This window comes from Alosa sapidissima, chromosome 15 (assembly GCF_018492685.1).
Source record: "Alosa sapidissima isolate fAloSap1 chromosome 15, fAloSap1.pri, whole genome shotgun sequence".
NCBI classification, from domain to species: Eukaryota; Metazoa; Chordata; class Actinopteri; order Clupeiformes; family Clupeidae; genus Alosa; species Alosa sapidissima.
In genome coordinates this window covers 34,920,063-34,940,062 of record NC_055971.1, presented here as the reverse complement: position 1 = coordinate 34,940,062, position 20,000 = coordinate 34,920,063, and the positions used below count along the sequence as shown (strand labels likewise).

Here is a 20,000-nt window from a genome sequence, read left to right as displayed (position 1 = left end):
CTTGACGGGGGGATCCCAAGCAGCTTTCAGCCATAAGGCTACTTTGAGAACATTTCAATTCACCCGACACTAATATTCAAAATGTTGAAAACTATTTCGGCATAGCCTATAAAGCAGTTTAATTAAACAAACGAGCTACTTGGTGAGGCTTGGCCTCACAGATGCGCTCGTGCCTTAGATGGCAGAAAAAATCTTCACGATAGGCCTATTAACTAACCACCCGATTCACGTTGGCTGGGGGGAAGGGGGGCCATCAGACAATTGTGCCCAGTTAATCCGGCCCTGCCCCCAACAAATCACACCTTCCCACCTCTGACAGCTTAAAAGAAGTCAAGAGGACTCCTAACTCACAGACCTATTCACAAACCTGCGGCATTTTGCCGTGTTTTGAAATCCTATGCAGCTACAGGAGCTTCCAATCGTGAGGAAGCAATTTTGCATTGTAGGCATAACTAACATGCAATAACGCCGCCAACAACAACCAAAACTAGGCTAATCATTGTCAACATGTAAATTAAATGTAACACCACCTCACACATTTCTCTAGATTTTGCAACGAACTTACATGACACAATGCCATAAAATATGCCAGTTTTAGGACACAGAATAATGTTTGTAATGATACCAGGTAGGCCTACGTTTAACAGTACCTGTAATGAGTAACAAGTGTAATGAGCTATTCATTGTCGAAGGTGCATGGTGAAGTGAAATTCTTACTTTGGAAAACAAACATTTGCCGATATCATCGCCGATCATCAGAATATTGCAACAGATTCTGTGTTCTGGACTGCAGGTAACTTGTTAAGCCAGTGGTTCTCAAACTTTTATTTCATTCCCCACTTTGATCAAGGCGCATGACTGATGATAGTGGAGATAACGTGTCATCCCGAGGCTTTTGCAAGTCAGCATCTTCGACGGTAGTCTATTAAAAATATACGTTTTCGATGTCCCAAACGGAGAGCCATACTTCATTGTTTTTAACGATCTCTATGCTACTCACAAAAATGTAGGCATGGGGACATGATGAAGTAGGCTATCCAACTGTCGTCTGTTAAATTATTGTGATTACGAGCCAGTGGTTTTCAAACATTATGCGTGACTCGGACATCTAACTAAATGCAACAGGCTCATATCGTCCTCGCATTCGCAAAATGAGGACCAGTGTTTTGTCAAATTGCAAATAGCTATTCGTTTTAACGATTTTTTATGATAGTATGAAGTGCTTTTTGTATAGGCTACTATCTTAATCTTGGAATATGGGGAGGGAAGTGGCGCGTCTGCAGTCAGCCAAATATGAATGTAATTCTGCGGCATAAAGCAGATGTATTTGTTTATTGTACAGAAAAATAAAAATTACATGTCAAGCAGTCAAGAAGTAGGGCAAATTAAGACACTGTTTTGATTTGCGTAGTTGCATTACCCCCAACACTGACAATAACATAGACAGCAAATTAAGATATTTTTTCTTTTTGTGGAGCGGCACCGGTAGGCCATCAAAGGCAGATTTCGATTTTCGCTACCACCGTGTAGTCAAGCCTTAAGCCATACCCAAGTAGCATTAATCGAGGTAATGTTTAATTACGATTTATTTTGTTATTGAATTCGTAGGTTGGGATTCCTCTCGGTAACAATTACGTTTAAAGGTAGCCTAGCCTCCTGCTTTTTCAGAAGGGGCGGCAGTCAGGCTACTGACAGAGCGATGTACAGTGGCAGAGCGACGCACAGTGGCTGAAAGTGGTACTAAAGCTTCACGCAGCTTCACGCCTCGTAATGCGCGACTGAAGTGGCCATTTGAAAGCGATGCCCACTGTAGATCTGCTGCATGAAGGAGAGTGAGAGGAAACCCGTGTCCTGCTTTTATATTTGACAAATAGGTCCACCTCTTCTCACAGTTCCAATGCATGATCCGAATAATAGTATATTTGTCAGTCAACTTTGCAAAATACATTCGAGGCTACACTCGAAACATTCGGGGCTGAAGCCCCGGCAAAATCGGCTGGCGACGCCCCTGATAAGATATATAAACTCACGCTATTGTATTATCATATATGTTTGGTAATGGCTCAACTGTCTCTGATTGTTCTACTGACTTGGAAACTGTCATGGAAGCAGTAAGTCAAGTCGCATCAAAAATAGTAGTGGCAGAACTCCCAAGTGCCACCTTGTGGTTGTTTGTGTCAACTGCAGTTTGTGCCATTTCTGCCGAGAAAATGGGTGAGTGATTCATGAAGGAACCCGTCCAAACTTAACTGGTACCCACTGTATGTGATATATATATATATATATATATGTGTGTGTGTGTGTGTGTGTGACTTGTGCTCACACACACACACACACACACATATACAGCTACAACACAACTACACTTTGCTTAAACTTCTGCTCGCCTCATCCTGGCAGTAGTAATTATAGTTAATTATAGTAGTGTTAACGGTGTCCTAAAATCTTCTTTGCAATGTAGCTTGAAGTCACGTTGGATTAAGTGTGTGTATGTGACGTTGGATTAAGTGTGTGTGTATGTGACGTTGGATTAAGTGTGTGTGTATGTGACGTTGGATTAAGTGTGTGTATGTGACGTTGGATTAAGTGTGTGTATGTTAGCCATGGTGGCATAGTGGAGCTGGGTCAGTAAGTAGCCTGAAAGGTTGAGGGTTCAATATCCAGCATCCACTGTTATGCCCTTAAGCAAGGCACTTACACCCGAGTTGCCCTGGCAACACTTACACCAGAGTTGCTTTGGCGACAGTGGCCCTTGTAATGCAATTATAATCTGATTAAAAGCGTCTGAATTGAGTGTCTTAGCTTCTGCTAAATAAATAGAATTAGCAATAGAATTGACATATGTAAGTTGTTCTAGTTAAAAGCATCTGGTAAATAAATAGAATTAGCAATAGAATCGACATAAAATAAGAGGTGGGTAAACTATGAATTCTGTGCTCACGGTAAAGTAGACTGCGACATGCGGTATCAGATTTTTAGAAAAGGCATTCAGAACATGTTTGATGATGATGGAAGGTTGTTGTCCAATGTTTATAACAATACCAGTGGTATTAAATGGTTCCCAGAGTGTTGATGAGTGTACATCAGGGTTGTGCACAATTCGAATTGCAATTCTGCTTCCTGTTTGCTACCTCAATTGAAATGCAAGTGAAATTCAAGAATTGAATACAGTTTCAATTCAGTTCTGGAATTTTGCACAAGCCTGGTGTACATATTGTGAATGTGGATAATACAGTGTATTTTTTAATGTTAAAAGTTGCAATTGGTGAATAAACTCTTTTGAGAGGTGGATAAACTGTGTTTACTTGCGTTTAGCCTCCACTACATCCCTGTATGTAAATTGCTCTGGTTAAAAGCCTCTGCTAAATGAATGTAATATAATCGACATATGTCAGTTGCTATGGTTACAAGCGTCTGCTAAATGTAATATAATCGACATCATGTAACTCGCTCTGGTTAAAAACGCATGAGTAAATATGCTGTGTGATAATGTTCCAGAGCTATGACACTGAATTTCTTGAATTTCCCCTGGGGATCAATAAAGTATATCTATCTACATTGGTTCTGCTGCCACTGAGAACTTTCTGGTGTCTGGAAGCCTAGTCCTAATCCTGAACTTTGGTGGAAGCCTAGTCCTAATCCTGAACCCCAAGACGCCACCGGAGACATGTATGGTAAAATAGATTATGTTTATGATATAATGGCACGTGTCTTATATTGGCATAGTAGCCCAGTTCACTTTACAACGAAGCACAGCAGGAGTGCAGACCGGGCGCGTGTACTGTGTGAACACGTAGAGTCGGGCCAAGGCGCTTCCTGTCATTCAACAGGTGGGCGCGCACCGACTCCGAGCACGCGCGTCTCAATTCCCAGTCCCTTGCACGTTTCTTCACGCGACAGCTGCTGTCAGCTCCGCACTCAAAAGTACACGAGACGGGACGTCCCGTGCGCGCTCCTGACTGGCGTGGCATACGGTAAACTCATTAGACCACAGAAATGCGGAATAAATGCATCTAAAGAGTCTGAATGTGTGCCCTGGCCACTATTAGCCGACCATACTGTCCAAATCTGAACTTTAAGACACCAGGAGAGGTCACCGTCCTTATAGTGTTTTTAAAGTTTTAAGTTGTCTGAAGCGGAAACGCTCCTCCACTCCCAGTCAACTCTTGCAGCGCCTCGCGCTCCGATATTCCAACACACTTCCACAGCTTACTTACGGAGACTCCCGTGAGGGTGTGTTCGCCGGTTTTTAGGTTAGTTTCAAGATGCACCTCCCGGAGTGAGTTTTGTTTTGTTCCCAGTGACGTCCGTGAGAAGAGTTGTTGTGAGAGATCAGGGCTCTTACTCGAGATTACGTGGCAGAGCAGACGGCGTGAGTCTTGAGCCCCGTGAGTAGAGGAAGAAGGCGTGAGCCGCGAGCGCGCTCTACAGGACAGGAGCTTCCAGACATAGTGCTCGCGCCCAGGTATCGTTTACTGTACTGAACAAAAATAAGTGAGCAACTTTTGTTTTTGCTCCCATTTTCCATTTAGGTTTAAGTGAAAGGAAGACTTATTCTGTGCACAAAAAATGTTTATTTCACTCAAATTCTCAGGAAAGAGCTGGTGGACATTCCCACAGTCAGCCACAAACTTGTGACATTCAGGATTGAAGGATTTTTGTCATACATAAACTGTTGTAAAACATGTAGTGAAGGTATTTCACTGCTCAACTTTTCTGTGCATAGGTGTCTATTAAGGTCTAGAAGATTGAGAAGAATTTAAATAGATTGAGAGAGAAGTAGGGTTGCAAAGGGGCGGAAAATTTCCGGTAAATTTCCAGAAACTTTCCGGAAACTTACCATGGGAAGTTAGGCTGTGGAATTTTGGAAATATTCCAAATTGGAAACTTTAATGGAATTAAAGGAAATTATGGGAATTAATGGGAATTTACAGGAATTAACTGGGAATTTTGGGTAATTCATACAAACTGTTTCATATACAAACATTAACATTTTGTTTCGTAATAAGCAATATGATTTGTATGTTCCTATTTTCGCTTAGCTTAGCATACAAAGCTAGCTAGCATGCTTGCGGGAATCCCATTCTCTGCCTATTGTTCACTAGCGTGCTAAACTAGCAACACTGAACTGCCCAAGATACACCCAACCACTCAACAACAAAATCCTATTGGTTGGAACATTTTTTTCCCATGCACATGAAGATTCCTTTATGTCTAGCCTATGCTAAATTGCTGTGTGCATGTGACTGACTGATGTGCAGGGTAGAAATTCGACTGAAATTGCATTAAATCAGGTTGTTTTAACTAATATTATGCTGCAAGATGGGGTTTTGTCCACTACATTTAAGTTCCCTGTTATAGACTAACTTGCCATATTAAAAATTCCCAGTTTATTCCCATTAATTCCTGTTTATTCCTGTTAATTCACATAAATTTCCGTTAATTCCCATGGAAAGTTTCCAACTTTGAAAATTCCCGGAATTTTGCAACCCTAGAGAGAAGGGGGTTATCAAGAGTGGTGTTTTATTGAGACCAGTCTAAGGTACATATGGGCAGCTCTTTATTAGTATCTTTGATATGCCACACAAGTCTTTCTCTCTCACACACACACAGTATATTTTGATACGCCACACCAGGCAAGTGGATAGATAGGTGAAGTTAACAGTTTTTAGGAATTTGATAAATAAGCCTTTGAATGCACAAAATTAACCACACAACCCTCAGATCTTTTACTTCAATTCTTAAGAAAGGGAAGGAAGGAAAAGGGGAGCTAAATGAAGTGTTGTGACTATTTCAGTCAAGTAGCTGCTGTGTTGTGACTATTTCACTATTTCAGTTGAGTAGCTGCTGTGTTGTGACTATTTCAATTGAGTAGCTGTGTTGTGACTATTTTAGTCAAGTAGCTGCTGTGTGTTGTGACCATTTCAGTCAAGTAGCTGCTGTGTTGTGACTATTTCAGTTGAGTAGCTGCTGTGTTGAGACTATTTCAGTCAAGTAGCTGCTGTGTTGAGACTATTTCAGTCAAGTAGCTGCTGTGTTGAGACTATTTCAGTTGACTAGCTGCTGTGTTGAGACTATTTCAGTTGAGTAGCTGCTGTGTTGAGACTATTTCAGTCAAGTAGCTGCTGTGTTGAGACTATTTCAGTTGACTAGCTGCTGTGTTGAGACTATTTCAGTCGAGTAGCTGCTGTGTTGAGACTATTTCAGTCAAGTAGCTGCTGTGTTGAGACTATTTCAGTTGACTAGCTGCTGTGTTGAGACTATTTCAGTTGAGTAGCTGCTGTGTTGAGACTATTTCAGTCAAGTAGCTGTGTTGTGACTATTTTAGTCAAGTAGCTGCTGTGTGTTGTGACCATTTCAGTCAAGTAGCTGCTGTGTTGTGACTATTTCAGTTGAGTAGCTGCTGTGTTGAGACTATTTCAGTCAAGTAGCTGCTGTGTTGTGACTATTTCAGTTGACTAGCTGCTGTGTTGAGACTATTTCAGTTGAGTAGCTGCAGTGTTGAGACTATTTCAGTCAAGTAGCTGCTGTGTTGAGACTATTTCACTATTTCAGTCAAGTAGCTGCTGTAGCTGCTGTGTTGAGACTATTTCAGTCAAGTAGCTGCTGTGTTGTGACTATTTCACTATTTCAGTTGAGTAGCTGCTGTGTTGTGACTATTTCAATTGAGTAGCTGTGTTGTGACTATTTCAGTTGAGTAGCTGCTGTGTTGTGACTATTTCAGTCAAGTAGCAGCTATGTGGTGAGACTATTTCACTATTTCAGTTGAGTAGCTGCTGCTGCTGGAGAGATTCAGTCTTCGCCAAGTCAAACACACACACACACAAACAGAATGTTTAAATAAAACTTTAATGAATAAAATGATTTTAAAACAAGTGTGTGTGTAGGGGGGGTCAGTGTTCAGCTGATTGTGTCGGCTTGGCCCGGAGTTTCTGTAGAGTTTTCTGTGAAGGTGGAGAGAGAGAGCGAGCGAGCGAGCGAGCAAGAGAGAGAAAGAAAGAGAGAGAGAGAGAGAGAGAGAGAGGGGGGGAGAAAGAGAGAGAGAGGGAGTTAGTGACATCAGGTCAGTGGCAGCTCTTGCTATCAAACAGCAGCATGTTACCTCCCACTCTTTGCTACGGCCTACACACACACACACACACACACACACACACACACACACACACACACACACACACACCCCCATTCACGTTTAGGGCTGGGCAATATGGCTGAAAACTGTATCACGATATAAGGGTTTCATATCAGTCGATATATATCTATAATTATCTTTTTTTTTTTTTTTACCCATTTCAGATAAGGACCAGAAGAAAAAAAGTTAAATTTAAACATTGTTATTTTAAACTTAACCTTCATCTGATTTGAATCACCTCAGCTATCAATCAAAGCAAATAGAGAAAAGAAATGTCAACACAATCGTGAAAAACACTCAAATAAATAAATGTGCATATAAGTCTGAATGAAAAGCAGTAAAGGTTGAAGCCTGGAAATATTGTAAACAAAGTAGCTTAATTGGCTAGTTTATCATAGTCTACTGGTTGGACTGTTCAGTTTCCCCACGTTTCAAATGAACATTTTCTTCTTGGGACAGGCCTGTTTGAGTCTTGGAAAATACTTTTCCATTTACATCGGGATTGAGATGATAAGAACTTAGCAGTCAACTTGAATGCAACAGTTTTGAACAAATTCGTGCAGCGTGCTAATGAGGCTAACCGGATTTAGATAGATAGATAGATAGATAGATAGATAGATAGATAGATAGAGATAGATACTTCATTGATCCCCAAGGGGAAATTCAAGGGTTAGTAGCAATTTAGCCAGTCGTCTTGCACGATGTGCATGCTGAAGGGGGCAAGGACTCAGTGAGAGTCTGTGTTAAGGTAGGCCTACTACTAGTTGCACATACTAGCTACAATGCGAGATATATTTAGTCTATTTATTATTTATGGACAACGTAAGGCGGGAGGTGTGTGTTGCTTTTAATTATCAAATGTTATATCGAACTTATTCCACTGCTTGGTTGAATTTCCCATTGTCCTACGTAATTTAGAACGACCATTAACCGTATGTTATTTGCACACCTATGAATTAGATCACACTTTTAATTTGCCGAACTCGTTAAGTTTAAATGAACTGTCACGTTGCATCCAAGCTGTAAAATGCAGACGTTCAGAACATGGCAACATTGTAGCATATGACGGAGGTGGCTTTTAGCTAGATGGATGACAGCAGGCTAAGTAAAATAGCGATGTTTCAAAGCTAAAGTTCATCAGAATCTTGGGATATGCCTGCTTGACAACGGGAGAGATAGAACTAACGACTGGCCTTTGGCCGTAGCAACCATCCATTTAGAACTAGTAACGGCAGTTTGTCCTGCAAGTTGAGAAATTAGTTGATATGTGTCGGAAGAAATTAGTTCTACAAACAAGACAGTTTCAGCGATTAAAACGTTTAAATTGTAACAGGAAATGAACACAGCGCAAGTGGCAACAGTGGAATAAGCGGGATAATGGACTCCACGGTGGTCTGTTCACAGAAATTAATGCACTTACGAGGTTTAAACCTTAAACCTCCGCTTCGCGTTGGGGCCGTTTTAACTTCGCGTCGACCGTGCATTAACTTCTGTGAACTAGGGCTGCAGCTATCGATTCTTTTTGTAATCGATTAATCTAGCACTTTATCGATCGATTAATCGGATAATTTGTTTTTTGCATTTTTAAACAACCAAAACAAATAATGCATAACGAAAATGACATGGCTGTAAAATGATCAAGCAATTGGCACAGAGGTATTTATTCTAACTCCAACATTTGGCTCCAAAACTAAGCCCATTTATTGCAATTTACCTATTTAGTGTTTATAAGTGCCAGTGCCAACAATTAAATAATGTTCAAAATGCACTCTGTAAAATTGCAGCCTCTTGTGCATGACTTAGCTGGGCGAACAAAGCTGTCCATACTATCTTGTGAAGTGCTGGGAGGGAGAAGAGGGAAAGCAATTTAATGTATTAATATGCACAACAAGTTTCATGCTGTAATCTAGACCTGACATCAAAGTAAATATCTGTTTTATGTAGATTTCTACACCTGCAGCATTTGCCATTAGGCTAACAAATAATTTTACCATTAGGCTACTAAAAAATAGCCTACCATTAGGCTACTAACAAATCATTTCTGGGGTGAGCCTATTTGCTATGGTAACCTAGCAACCTGTGTGTGTGTGTGTGTGTGTGTGTGTGTGTGTGTGTGTGTGTGTGTGCGCGCACGCGTGCGGTGCGTGAGGGAAGATGAGGGTGCATGCGTGTATAAGAAGGGGTTCTTAAGCTTACTACTTAAAAACATCAAAGCTAAACATTACAGTATATCACGACATCGCTACAAATACAGTATGTGATTAAAATCAGCCAACATCATTGTAGGCTATAGGCTACGCAGATAGGCTAGATAGCCTACTTTATTGACGCTTGGTGAAACAGCATGGAGTGGATGTTTTCGGTTCAGACGCTTGTGTTCTTTTCCTTTTTGAGTATGTAAAGATCCCAAAACTTTACTTGAAAACTTTAGACATTCTCTGCCATTTATGGACATCTTGACTCCGCCATCGCGCCAGCTAAATTCAGAATGTATCACGATTCACGCGCTAGTGGTGTGCTTCCTGAACAACGGTCCGTGTGGTACAATCAAATACCTGCGTGTATAGTGCGCGTCATAGGAATTTAACGAGGCTTCGAGGCAGGGTTTTTGCCTCGAGTAATTTTTGTAATCGAGTTAATCGAGTAACTCGATGAATCGTTTCAGCCCTACTGTGAACATTATCCCTTACATATTTTTATTGATATCGATTACATGCCTATCACGATATATATCGCTATCGTTTTATCGCCCAGCCCTACACACGTTACCTGCTGGAACTCTCGTGCTCGTTGGCGGTTGACAATGCTGGTTGCCTGGCGACGGTGCATCTCCTTCCTCTGCCTCACTTCCTCAAGCTGGTTATGCAACCTGTAGAACACACACACACTTCCATAAACATCACTGACTAAGAATTAGGCAGAGGGTTCAGAAGAGCACACACTAGTTCGCTCGCTTGTGTATATATGTGTGTGTGTGTGTGTGTGTGTGTGTGTGTGTGTGTGTGTGTGTGTGTGTGTGTGTATATATATATATAGGTGTGTGTGTGCTAGGGGTGGGCGATATATATCGTCTGCGATAATATCGTGATTGTTGTTTTAACGATGTGCAAATTTACATTATCGAGTATTTAAATTACTTATGGGGGAAAAAAAACACTCAAAATCACGCATTGAAACCCCATACATTCACTAAATCCAGGAGGGGTATGCAAGAGAAGCCCCTTGCAGCAGAGTAAGTGTCACATGATCGCTAGTGGGTCCACGTTGTCACACGCACGCCTAATGTTTATTTTGTGCAGCGAGATCCAGACGTAGCATTAATGAGACAGTCACATTTTTTCCTATATGGTATTATATGGAGAGAAAACATTTGCCTTTGAGTATTTTAATAGTCAGTTGTAAACAAAGAACTCTTCTCATGTAACCCTTTTGTAAATGGACTGAAGTTTGCTCTAAATATCTACGTGTATCGATTATGCTAACCGTTAGCATCTCTATGGGATTTCTCATATACATTAGCCATAAGCTAACGCATTAGTTTATATTCTGAAACTTGGAATGCTAGCCTACATGATTTCTCTTAAACAAAACATCGAAGGAAATAACTTAGATGTACTCTGTTGGTCTGCTTAGTTTTACAGTGAATCCTAAGTAAAGGTTTTTGAAAGGAACTTCAGCTTCAGACTTTCTCTTGGGAAACTGTTAGGCCTAGTCATCTTCTTTAATGTAGCTGGCTAGACCATGTCATTGCCACACACACACACACAAGTGGGCAAAATTGGAAATGTGTCAGAGTGACAATGCATTGGTTGATTTGGTTAAAAAGTCACAGGTTAGGTTATTGGTTATTATTGTATTGATGCTATTCATAAATAATGAGCTGTAAAGTAATTCAGACTTCTACAATTTTTTTTAAAGGATTTCGACTAATTATCGTTATCGTCAAAATCACAAAAAATAGAGATATTATTTTTTGTCCATATGTTTACCTGTTCGTATGCTGGTGCATGTCTTTGTGTTCAGGGCTGATCTTCACCTCTCCCACACGCTTCAGTACACCCTCACCTGCTGAAACACACACACACACACACTTCACTACATCTTTACTTGCTGAAACACACACACACACACACACACACACACGGGGACTTCAGTGTACACACACACACACACACACACACACCCCCTCTGTCTCTCACACACACAAACAATGACTCTTTCCCACACACACACACACACCCCCTCTGTCTCACACACACACACACAATGACTCTTTCCCACACACACCTGCTTGGAGTGAAAGTTCCGGACTGTCCTTGTTCTCTGGGTTCGATGACAGAACCGGAGTTGGAGTTGGGTAAAAACACACCTGGATCAGACAGACACACAGACAGATACTTTATTGATCCCCAAGGGATAATTCAAGGTCCCAGTAGCTTATGACACCACACACAACAACATAAACAGGATGATAAAAAACCAAATCCACATGACTAAAATGAACAGTAAAAAACCTAAAACAAGGATCCACATGAATGTACTGTATAAGCATGAATGAATCACATGAATGTAGGCTAATGTAATGTATAGGCTAATGTGTAATGTATAGGCTAATGTAATGTATAGGCTAATGTGTAATGTATAGGCTAATGTGTAATGTATATGCTAATGTAATGTATAGGCTAATGTAATATATGCTAATGTGTAATGTATAGGCTACACATTAACCAGAGCAAATAAAAGAGGTGGGGAGATAGCCACAATTTTCAAGACGTCTTTTCAGTGCAATCAGTCGTCATTCGGTGACTTTACTTCATTTGAATATCTGTGTGCATGCATTAAGTCTTCTCCTCAGATTTTCTTACTGACAATTTACAGGCCTCCAAAACATCCAGCTAAAGTTTTTCTTGAAGAGCTAGGTGAACTGCTATCAGTTGTTTGCATAGAGTTTGACTGTCTTATTATATCAGGGGATCTAAACTTGCATGTGGATAATCCTGAAAACAATTATGTTGCAACACAGCATGTACAGGGGCCAACACACTCTCTCGGCCATACCCTCGACCTTGTTATCTCAAAGGGTCTCGATGTCTCTACAGCTGTTAAAGACCTGGCCTTATCTGATCATTTCTGCGTGTTCTTTGATGTGTCTATGTCCCCACACACTCAAAACACAGCTATGATGGTAAAAAGGAGAATCATAAATGATCAGACAAGTGCTCTCTTTGAGCAAGCACTTTCACAAGTCAAGTCAACTGTCAGACTCTGAAGACTTATTTGATCACTTTAATGCAAAAATGGCAAACATTATGGATGACATTGCTCCATTACAATTCAAGAAAGTTAAGGACAAACAGAAAGCACCATGGAGGCAAAATCCAGCAGTTAAACTTCTAAAAAGAGAGTGTAGGAAGACTGAAAGAAAATGGCGTAAATACAAACTTCAGATCCACTATGAAATCCATAAAGAGATGCTCCGCACATATAACTCTGAAATATGCAAAGCAAGACAGTCTTTCTTTTCTAACATTATCAATAGAAGTTCAAATAACACTTGTATTCTATTTTCAACTGTTGATAAGTTAACAAATCCCCCCTCACAATTAACGCATGAACTTCTCTCAACTAATAAATGCAATGAGTTTTCATCTTTTTTTAAAGGTAAAATTGACAAAATCAGACTCAACATATCTGCTCAATTACAAATTCAACAACCTGAACTTCCAGCAACAAACAGAGGGAAACTAAACTTGATGTCAGAGTTCAGCTTGATAGACTACGAAACACTTGATAAAACGGTACAGAATCTCAGCTCTTCCACATGCGTCTTAGACACTCTGCCTACCAATTTCTTCAAAACTGTTTTTCACCTCATAGCGGCGGATGTCCTTCAAATTGTAAATGTATCACTGCTGTCTGGCACTTTTCCTAAGTCACTGAAAACAGCTGTTGTAAAGCCACTTCTCAAGAAGAATAACCTGGATGCCTCCATGCTAAACAATTACAGGCCCATATCCAATCTACCTTTTATTGGCAAAATTATTGAAAAAGTAGTCTTTAATCAATTAACCACCTTCCTAACATCAAATGGGTATTTTGATTACTTTCAGTCTGGTTTTCGGGCAAATCACAGCACTGAAACAGCTCTCATTAAAGTTTCCAATGACATACGCCTCAACACAGATTCAGGTAAAACATCAGTCCTAGTGCTACTGGACCTTAGTGCAGCATTTGACACTGTTGATCACAATATTTTACTACACAGACTAGAACACTGGGTTGGATTTACAGGCATAGTTATCAGCTGGCTAAAATCATATCTACAAGAAAGGAGCTTCTTTGTTGCCATCGGAAACTGTACCTCAACACCAACGTCCTTGACCTGTGGTGTTCCCCAGGGGTCGATCTTGGGGCCACTATTATTCAACCTCTATATGCTCCCACTTGGACAAATCCTTCAAAATAATTTGATTTCATATCATAGCTATGCAGATGACACACAAATTTACTTAGCTCTATCACCAAACGACTATGGTCCTCTTGAATCTATGTGTCAGTGTATAGAACAAATCAACACCTGGATGTCTCAAAATTTTCTTCAGCTGAACAAAGAAAAAACTGAAGTAATTATATTTGGTAAAAATGAGGAAAGACTTAGGGTTGCCACTCTCCTTGACACAAAAGGGTTGAAGGCAAAGGATACAGTTAAAAATCTTGGTGTATTAATTGACAGTGATCTAAATTTCAACAGCCACATGAAAGCGATAACTAAATCAGCTTTTTACCACCTCAAAAATTTTACCAAACTCAGAGGGCTGATGTCAAAACATGACTTAGAAAAACTCATTCATGCATTTATCTCCAGCAGGGTTGATTACTGCAATGGACTGTTCACAGGCCTTCCTAAAAAGACTATTAAACGGCTTCAGGTGATACAAAATGCAGCAGCTAGGACTCTAACAAAAACTAAAAGAACTGACCACATTACTCCAATTCTTAAGTCCTTGCACTGGCTTCCAGTAAGTCACAGAATTGACTTTAAAGCACTATTGCTTGTTTATAAATCAGTAAATGGAGCAGGACCTAAATACTTGTCAGACATGCTTCAGCAGTACACACCTTCTCGTCCTCTCAGGTCCCAGGTGAAAAACCTGCTAGTAAAACCTACAGTTAGAACTAAACATGGTGAAGCAGCTTTTAGCTGCTATGCGGCTCAGCTGTGGAACCAACTTTCGGATGACATTAAAAAGGCCCCAACTTTAGCCAGTTTTAAATCTAGACTTAAGACCAAACTGTTCTCAGATGCTTTCTGCTAACTGTGCCGAGTTACAAATTCTGAATCTGCCTTGATAATTATTCTACTTTGTCTTTTATTACTTTTTTTACTACTTTTGCCTTTGATCTTTACCGTTTAACTATTCTTTGACTATATTGCCATTCTATGCTTTTATTTGTTATTATTGTTTGGTTTTGTTTATGTAAAGCACATTGAATGACCTCTGTGTATGAAATGTGCTATATAAATAAACTTGACTTGACTAATGTAATGTATAGGCTAATGTGTAATGTATAGGCATGAGGCGCTTGCAGTGACAGGGCAGGGACTGACCCTGTGATTCAATATGCCATGGTAAGGTGCTCAGTAAGGTGTGTGTCATGATGGTAGTGCCAACAGTGCAGGGTTAAAGTCTAGCGACCAGCAATAAATATGGGCAATTTAAGAGACCAGTATGGACAATATAAGAGAAAAATGTAAGCATAGTAATATAACAGTTATAGTATAATTATATGGACAAAATGGAGAAAAAATGTAAAAATATTAATATAAGAATTATAGCAGCAGTGCAAGGATAGCTTTGCAGTAATAGGGTATCAGCCATTGGTCAAGTATGATGTGATGTTAGACCACAGTCCAGACTGGGAGATTGAGGGAGGGGTTGTACATATGGGCTAATATAGCCAGTAAACAGTGTAGACAGTGTAAGCAGTAGCACTGTGTGTGTGTGTGTGTGTGTGTGTGTGTGTGGTCTCACCTGTGCTCCAATTTGGTTTTCTCCTCCACTCTGTTTGTGTGTGTGTGAGGTGGGTGTGTCCACCATCTCCTGTTCCTCTTCCTCCTGTGTGTGTGTGTGTGAGATGTGTGTGTCTGTGTCTTTTCCTGAGGATTCCAGTGTGTGTGGGGCGTGTGTGTGAGGGGTGTGTGTTGGAGAGGCGTTTCTGGGCGTCTCTTTTCCTTCATTGATCTCGTCCCCGTGGAAACTGCTCAGTGTGACGTCACTCACACTGACCAATGAGAGCATGGACTCTTCCAAGATGCCCCGCCCACAGTCCAGATCCTATAAAACAACACACCCATCACCTAGACAACACCCCAGTCACCTAGCAACACACCTGTCACTCAACAGTTACAAGGGGTGTCAACACACCCGTCACCTAACAGTTACTAGGGGTGTCACGGTTACGATATTAATCAGTTACTAGGGGTGTCACGATTACCATCTTAAGTCGAAAATTAATTGAAATTTCATCTTGATCTCGAACTTCGAAATCAAAGGTAGAATCAACGATGTAGCCACTTCCAACACGCATGCCAATAGCAGGGCTCTACAGTGCGCCCATTTCACTCGCACATGCGATTAAAAATTATGCCATGCGAGTGCAAAAAAATATTTAGGCGCACTGGTGTGAATGACTTCTAACCATGTCAATATTTGTCTACAAAATACACCGCAACATCGAGAAACATTACTGGTGCAAACCATAAACCATCACGTCGCGAATGCAGCATAAAAACTACACCTCCCATCAACGTTAGCAGTTTCGCGTTGTGACTCGCTAGTAGTCGCTTCTATCAAATCCAAGAGCGCGCAGAAAAAGCGGAAAGTTAGACTAGCCAGCCAAGATGCAAAGATTGAAGAAATTAGTTCTTCTATCCACCGAATTCATTGGATATAGGAGGAACAGGATGAGATTCTGAGAATGCAGTGAGAGAAGGAAAGGTAACCTAACATGTAGAGATGCACCGATTGCAATTTTCTGGGCCGATACCGATTTCTCATGGAGTTTGACCTGCCGATACCGATTTTAGGCGATTCCGATTTCATTTCTTCTAACCATTTTACTGCACACACACAAATAGTTATTTTCGATCTTTTCTTTGATAGAACATGTTAATATAGACATGTAATCAACTTATAAATAATGAAATGGCTGTTAAAAAAATGTAACCAGTGAGCAGACAGATTCTTCTTCAAGTCTAACTTCAGCTGCAGTACCAAATGATGGATTAAGTTAAGTTATGGAACACCCATTTTATTCTTCTCACATCCAATATCCAACTAAAGATATAAGAACAATTTTCATGATACATTTGAACATGCTACCATGTAACATATTTTCATATGCATTGATGAATTTATGGGAGGGCGAGGGAAAAGTGGTAGCAGCCTAGACCATCACCAAACACAGGGGAGAAGTGCTAATAGCGATAAGGTGCTCCACCATATATGAAAACAGTGCACGTCTGTTTTGCGGTGAAAAATTTAAATCCAAATTCCGGTTAAATGCATCAATTAGGCTATAGAAACTTTCAGAGACGGCTGATTCAGTATTCAGAGCATCAGTTTTCTTCATTGTAGGCTACTATGTTTGCCTTTCTAATAGGCTATCATTTGTTCACTTTCACGACATCCACTTCTCAATCTACTAGGGTATTTTAAGGCATAGCCCTAGTCTACGTGCAGTAAATAGTTCCGAGTATTTTTTTTTTTTTTTTAAAGTGGAGTAGAACTACTAGGGCTACTGTATGTTGCTGCTTGTTGACTTATTATGTAGCCTATGATCGCTAAACTTTGATTATTTTTAATGTCGCAATCGGTTATCTCCGTTCAGCAGCGCTTGTGGTTCAGCTGTGGGCACGCAATTAGCGGCAGTGACGGGCGGTGATGAGCGATATTTACGTAGCCTAATGAAGTGACAGCTTAGTAAATTCCACGCAGTAGGCCAATGGCAAAGCACAGCGTTTGCTGCATAGAAAAACTCAGTAGCCTATTAGCGCTTTCTTTGTAGCCCTACATCCAGCCCTGATGGGTGGGTGTTGTTACAATTGTACAACTGGGTGTTGTTACAATTGCGGCGCACAAGTGCATTTGACCGGGATAAAATCGGCATGTCTCAGACTGACCGGCCGGTCACCGGTCATGGCCGATCATGTGAAAATCGGCCGATTCCGGCCACCAGCCGATCTATCGGTGCATCTCTACTAATTATCCTTTTAGCCCAGTTGACGTATTGGCTGCAATATGCAATATAGCTGTAGCGAACCGGCACAAAAGTAGCCTCCCGTAATACTCCCATTTTATTCAAAGGTAGAACGCTACTGACAACTCCAGGCTTCCTGACGTTTGCCTACTGCCCCCATCAATGCAGATATTTCAAATAAAAACTATAAAACATATATCCTTAATTAGCCTATGTTGGGTTTTGTGGAAGACAAAATGGACTGTTTTAGTAGCATTAGGCAGTATGCAGTCAGATAAGTCACCATGGGCATATTTGGATTAGCTATAGATGGATTCACAAATAAATAAATTAGCCTACATTTGGCAGGATACTTGATATACAGGCTAAATGCAAATATGGCAATGTATTATATTATTTTACATTAACAAAATGTAGGAAAATAGAACAGACTGAAAATAAAGTAGATACTGATCTTTAAAATCAGTCATTCTTAATATTCGCAATTGGTGCACTGGCATGTTTAACTGTTAGCTGCAGTATAATGTTAGATTATGTGTAAGTTAAGTACAGAACTGACTGTGCGCCCAAAAAAAATGTTAGTGTAGAGCCCTGCAATAGGCAAAACAACACAAACACCTGTTGAACTGCGGTGCATCAACAAACACTCCGCTAACACTCCTCTAACGCTCCTCTAACATTAGGCTGCAGCTAGTTAAAAAAAAACACATCAACTGACCGCCCCTCCCGCTACTCTGAGATCACCAGTATGGAAGCATGTCATTCATTCACGTCAGTTACTAGCCTACTAACTTACTCAATTTAGCAAGTGAAAAGACCTAGTTTCAGTCCAAAATTACTTAAAGGCATAAAATATTGCCCAATGATAGGTGCAATATTCCATGAACACTAACCTTGTGTCTCATGGGAGTGAGGTGAAATGATCGTTCTGTGCGGTTTCATGAGAGTGAGGTGAAATTAAATGATTGTTCTGTGTGGTTTCATGGGAGTGAGGTGAAATTAAATGATCGTTCTGTGCGGTTTCATGTCACCATGTTCACACTATGTTAACTCTGTTCCGGTGTATTTAGCCTACTAGCTCATGGGATGAACAGTTTCAAAATAAAAGCCCCCTGAAACAGAATTGGGAAAAAAGCCAAAAAAGTAAACATCATAAAAAATGCATTAATAATAATATAATTAAAAAATATCGAAAATCGAAATGAATCGTGACACCCCTAACAGTTACACACAGTATAAGTACCAACTCCACCCATACACAAGAAAAAAAAAAACTCCCAGCCACACACACACACACACACACACACACATACACATTTTCACTGACAACATTTCAAAACTTTTCCATGACTTTCCGATGACCTTGAAAGACATTTCCATAATTATTCATGGCCTTTGAGTACAAAATGCTTCCTTTACACAACAGGTTGAAATGGGACACCATGCTCTCTCCCCTTCCTTTGTGTCTATGAAGGAAGCAGTCCAGTTCTGGACATGGCGCATCTCCTAGTAGTGGTAATCGCCAATCGTTCGCCTTGTTCAGTTCGCCAATCGTTCGCCTTGTTCAGGGGTTGTATAGGCTACACAGTTTCAGAATTGAAATTTTAATATCAAATATTGACCGAGATGCCAACCACTTGTGTAAGCCCTAACAGTTGGTTTTACAGTAAGAAGATAGATAGATAGACACTTTATTGATCCCCAAGGGGAAATTCAAGCAGCAAAAAGGCGACAAACAACCGTTTAGCGTTAGATCCTCATGGTTGTGGAGGATGATCGTTAGCAGCCGTGAAGTCTTTTATTCTCAAGATGGCCTAATGGTGTAGCCTAGGCTACTATCTACGAAGACGTAAGCTAAATATACAACTATGCTGATCCTAGCACTTACCACCAGTCTTGAACCGACACTTGTCCTAAAATTGTTGAGAGAATTGCTTTAAAACTGTTTACCATGTTGTTAGTCGCTTTGCTTAAAAATGCGTCAGCCAAATGTAATGTAATGTAATGTAATGTAAACTATCAAGATAAAGAAACAAGAAATAAAGACCCAATACGCTGACCGACATGTTTAAAACCTTGGCAAAAACGTGATGAATGAAAAGGCTTCAACCCCTTTTGATCATACTGCAGTTATGTTGGAAGCCATGAACGAGAACATCATGAGAGGAAAGAACAAGAGACTGAACAATAACGTCATGAGCGGACGGAACGAGGCAGTTGTGATTCAGTAGATATGTTTTTTTTTTCTTTCTCTCATGGAAATGGTTGCTATGGTTTCTCTCACTGGCTAAAATTTGATGAGAACATCCTAGACTCAATACAGACAACAGCATACAATTGGCTAGCTCTCGCCCTATGAAGGCATACGATTGGCTGGCTCTCGCCCTATGAAGGCATACGATTGGCTAGCTCTCGCCCTATGAAGGCATACGATTGGCTAGCTCTCGCCCTATGAAGGCATACGATTGGCTAGCTCTCGCCCTATGAAGGCATACGATTGGCTAGCTCTCGCCCTATGAAGGCATACGATTGGCTAGCTCTCGCCCTATGAAGGCATACGATTGGCTAGCTCTCGCCCCCAAGGAAGCGGAGCCATATAAATAAAGCT

At 40.6% G+C, this 20,000-nt stretch overlaps 2 protein-coding genes across 10 annotated transcripts in view; both read right to left on the bottom strand.

The window, feature by feature from the left end:
* smco4 (single-pass membrane protein with coiled-coil domains 4) overlaps positions 1-4,413 on the bottom strand; it is an 8,197-nt gene extending 3,784 nt beyond the window's left edge. Inside the window, exon 1 of the mRNA XM_042063519.1 lies at positions 4,218-4,413. The gene's annotated coding sequence lies outside the window, so the exon portion shown is untranslated. The remainder of the gene's footprint in view (positions 1-4,217) is intronic.
* A 2,417-nt stretch (positions 4,414-6,830) lies between these two features.
* The window catches only part of cep295 (centrosomal protein 295), a 52,032-nt gene continuing 38,862 nt past the window's right edge, over positions 6,831-20,000 (bottom strand). For 7 of the 9 annotated variants that reach the window (XM_042063486.1, XM_042063482.1, XM_042063484.1 and 4 more), the window contains 5 exons: positions 15,166-15,468; positions 11,420-11,501; positions 11,122-11,200; positions 9,902-10,001; positions 6,831-6,944 (listed from right to left, as the gene is read on the bottom strand). In XM_042063486.1, the coding sequence (XP_041919420.1) occupies positions 6,894-6,944; positions 9,902-10,001; positions 11,122-11,200; positions 11,420-11,501; positions 15,166-15,468 (615 nt within the window). In that variant the 3' untranslated portion in view covers positions 6,831-6,893. The remainder of the gene's footprint in view (positions 6,945-9,901; positions 10,002-11,121; positions 11,201-11,419; positions 11,502-15,165; positions 15,469-20,000) is intronic. The other 2 variants (XM_042063487.1, XM_042063483.1) reach the window with 2 other exon arrangements.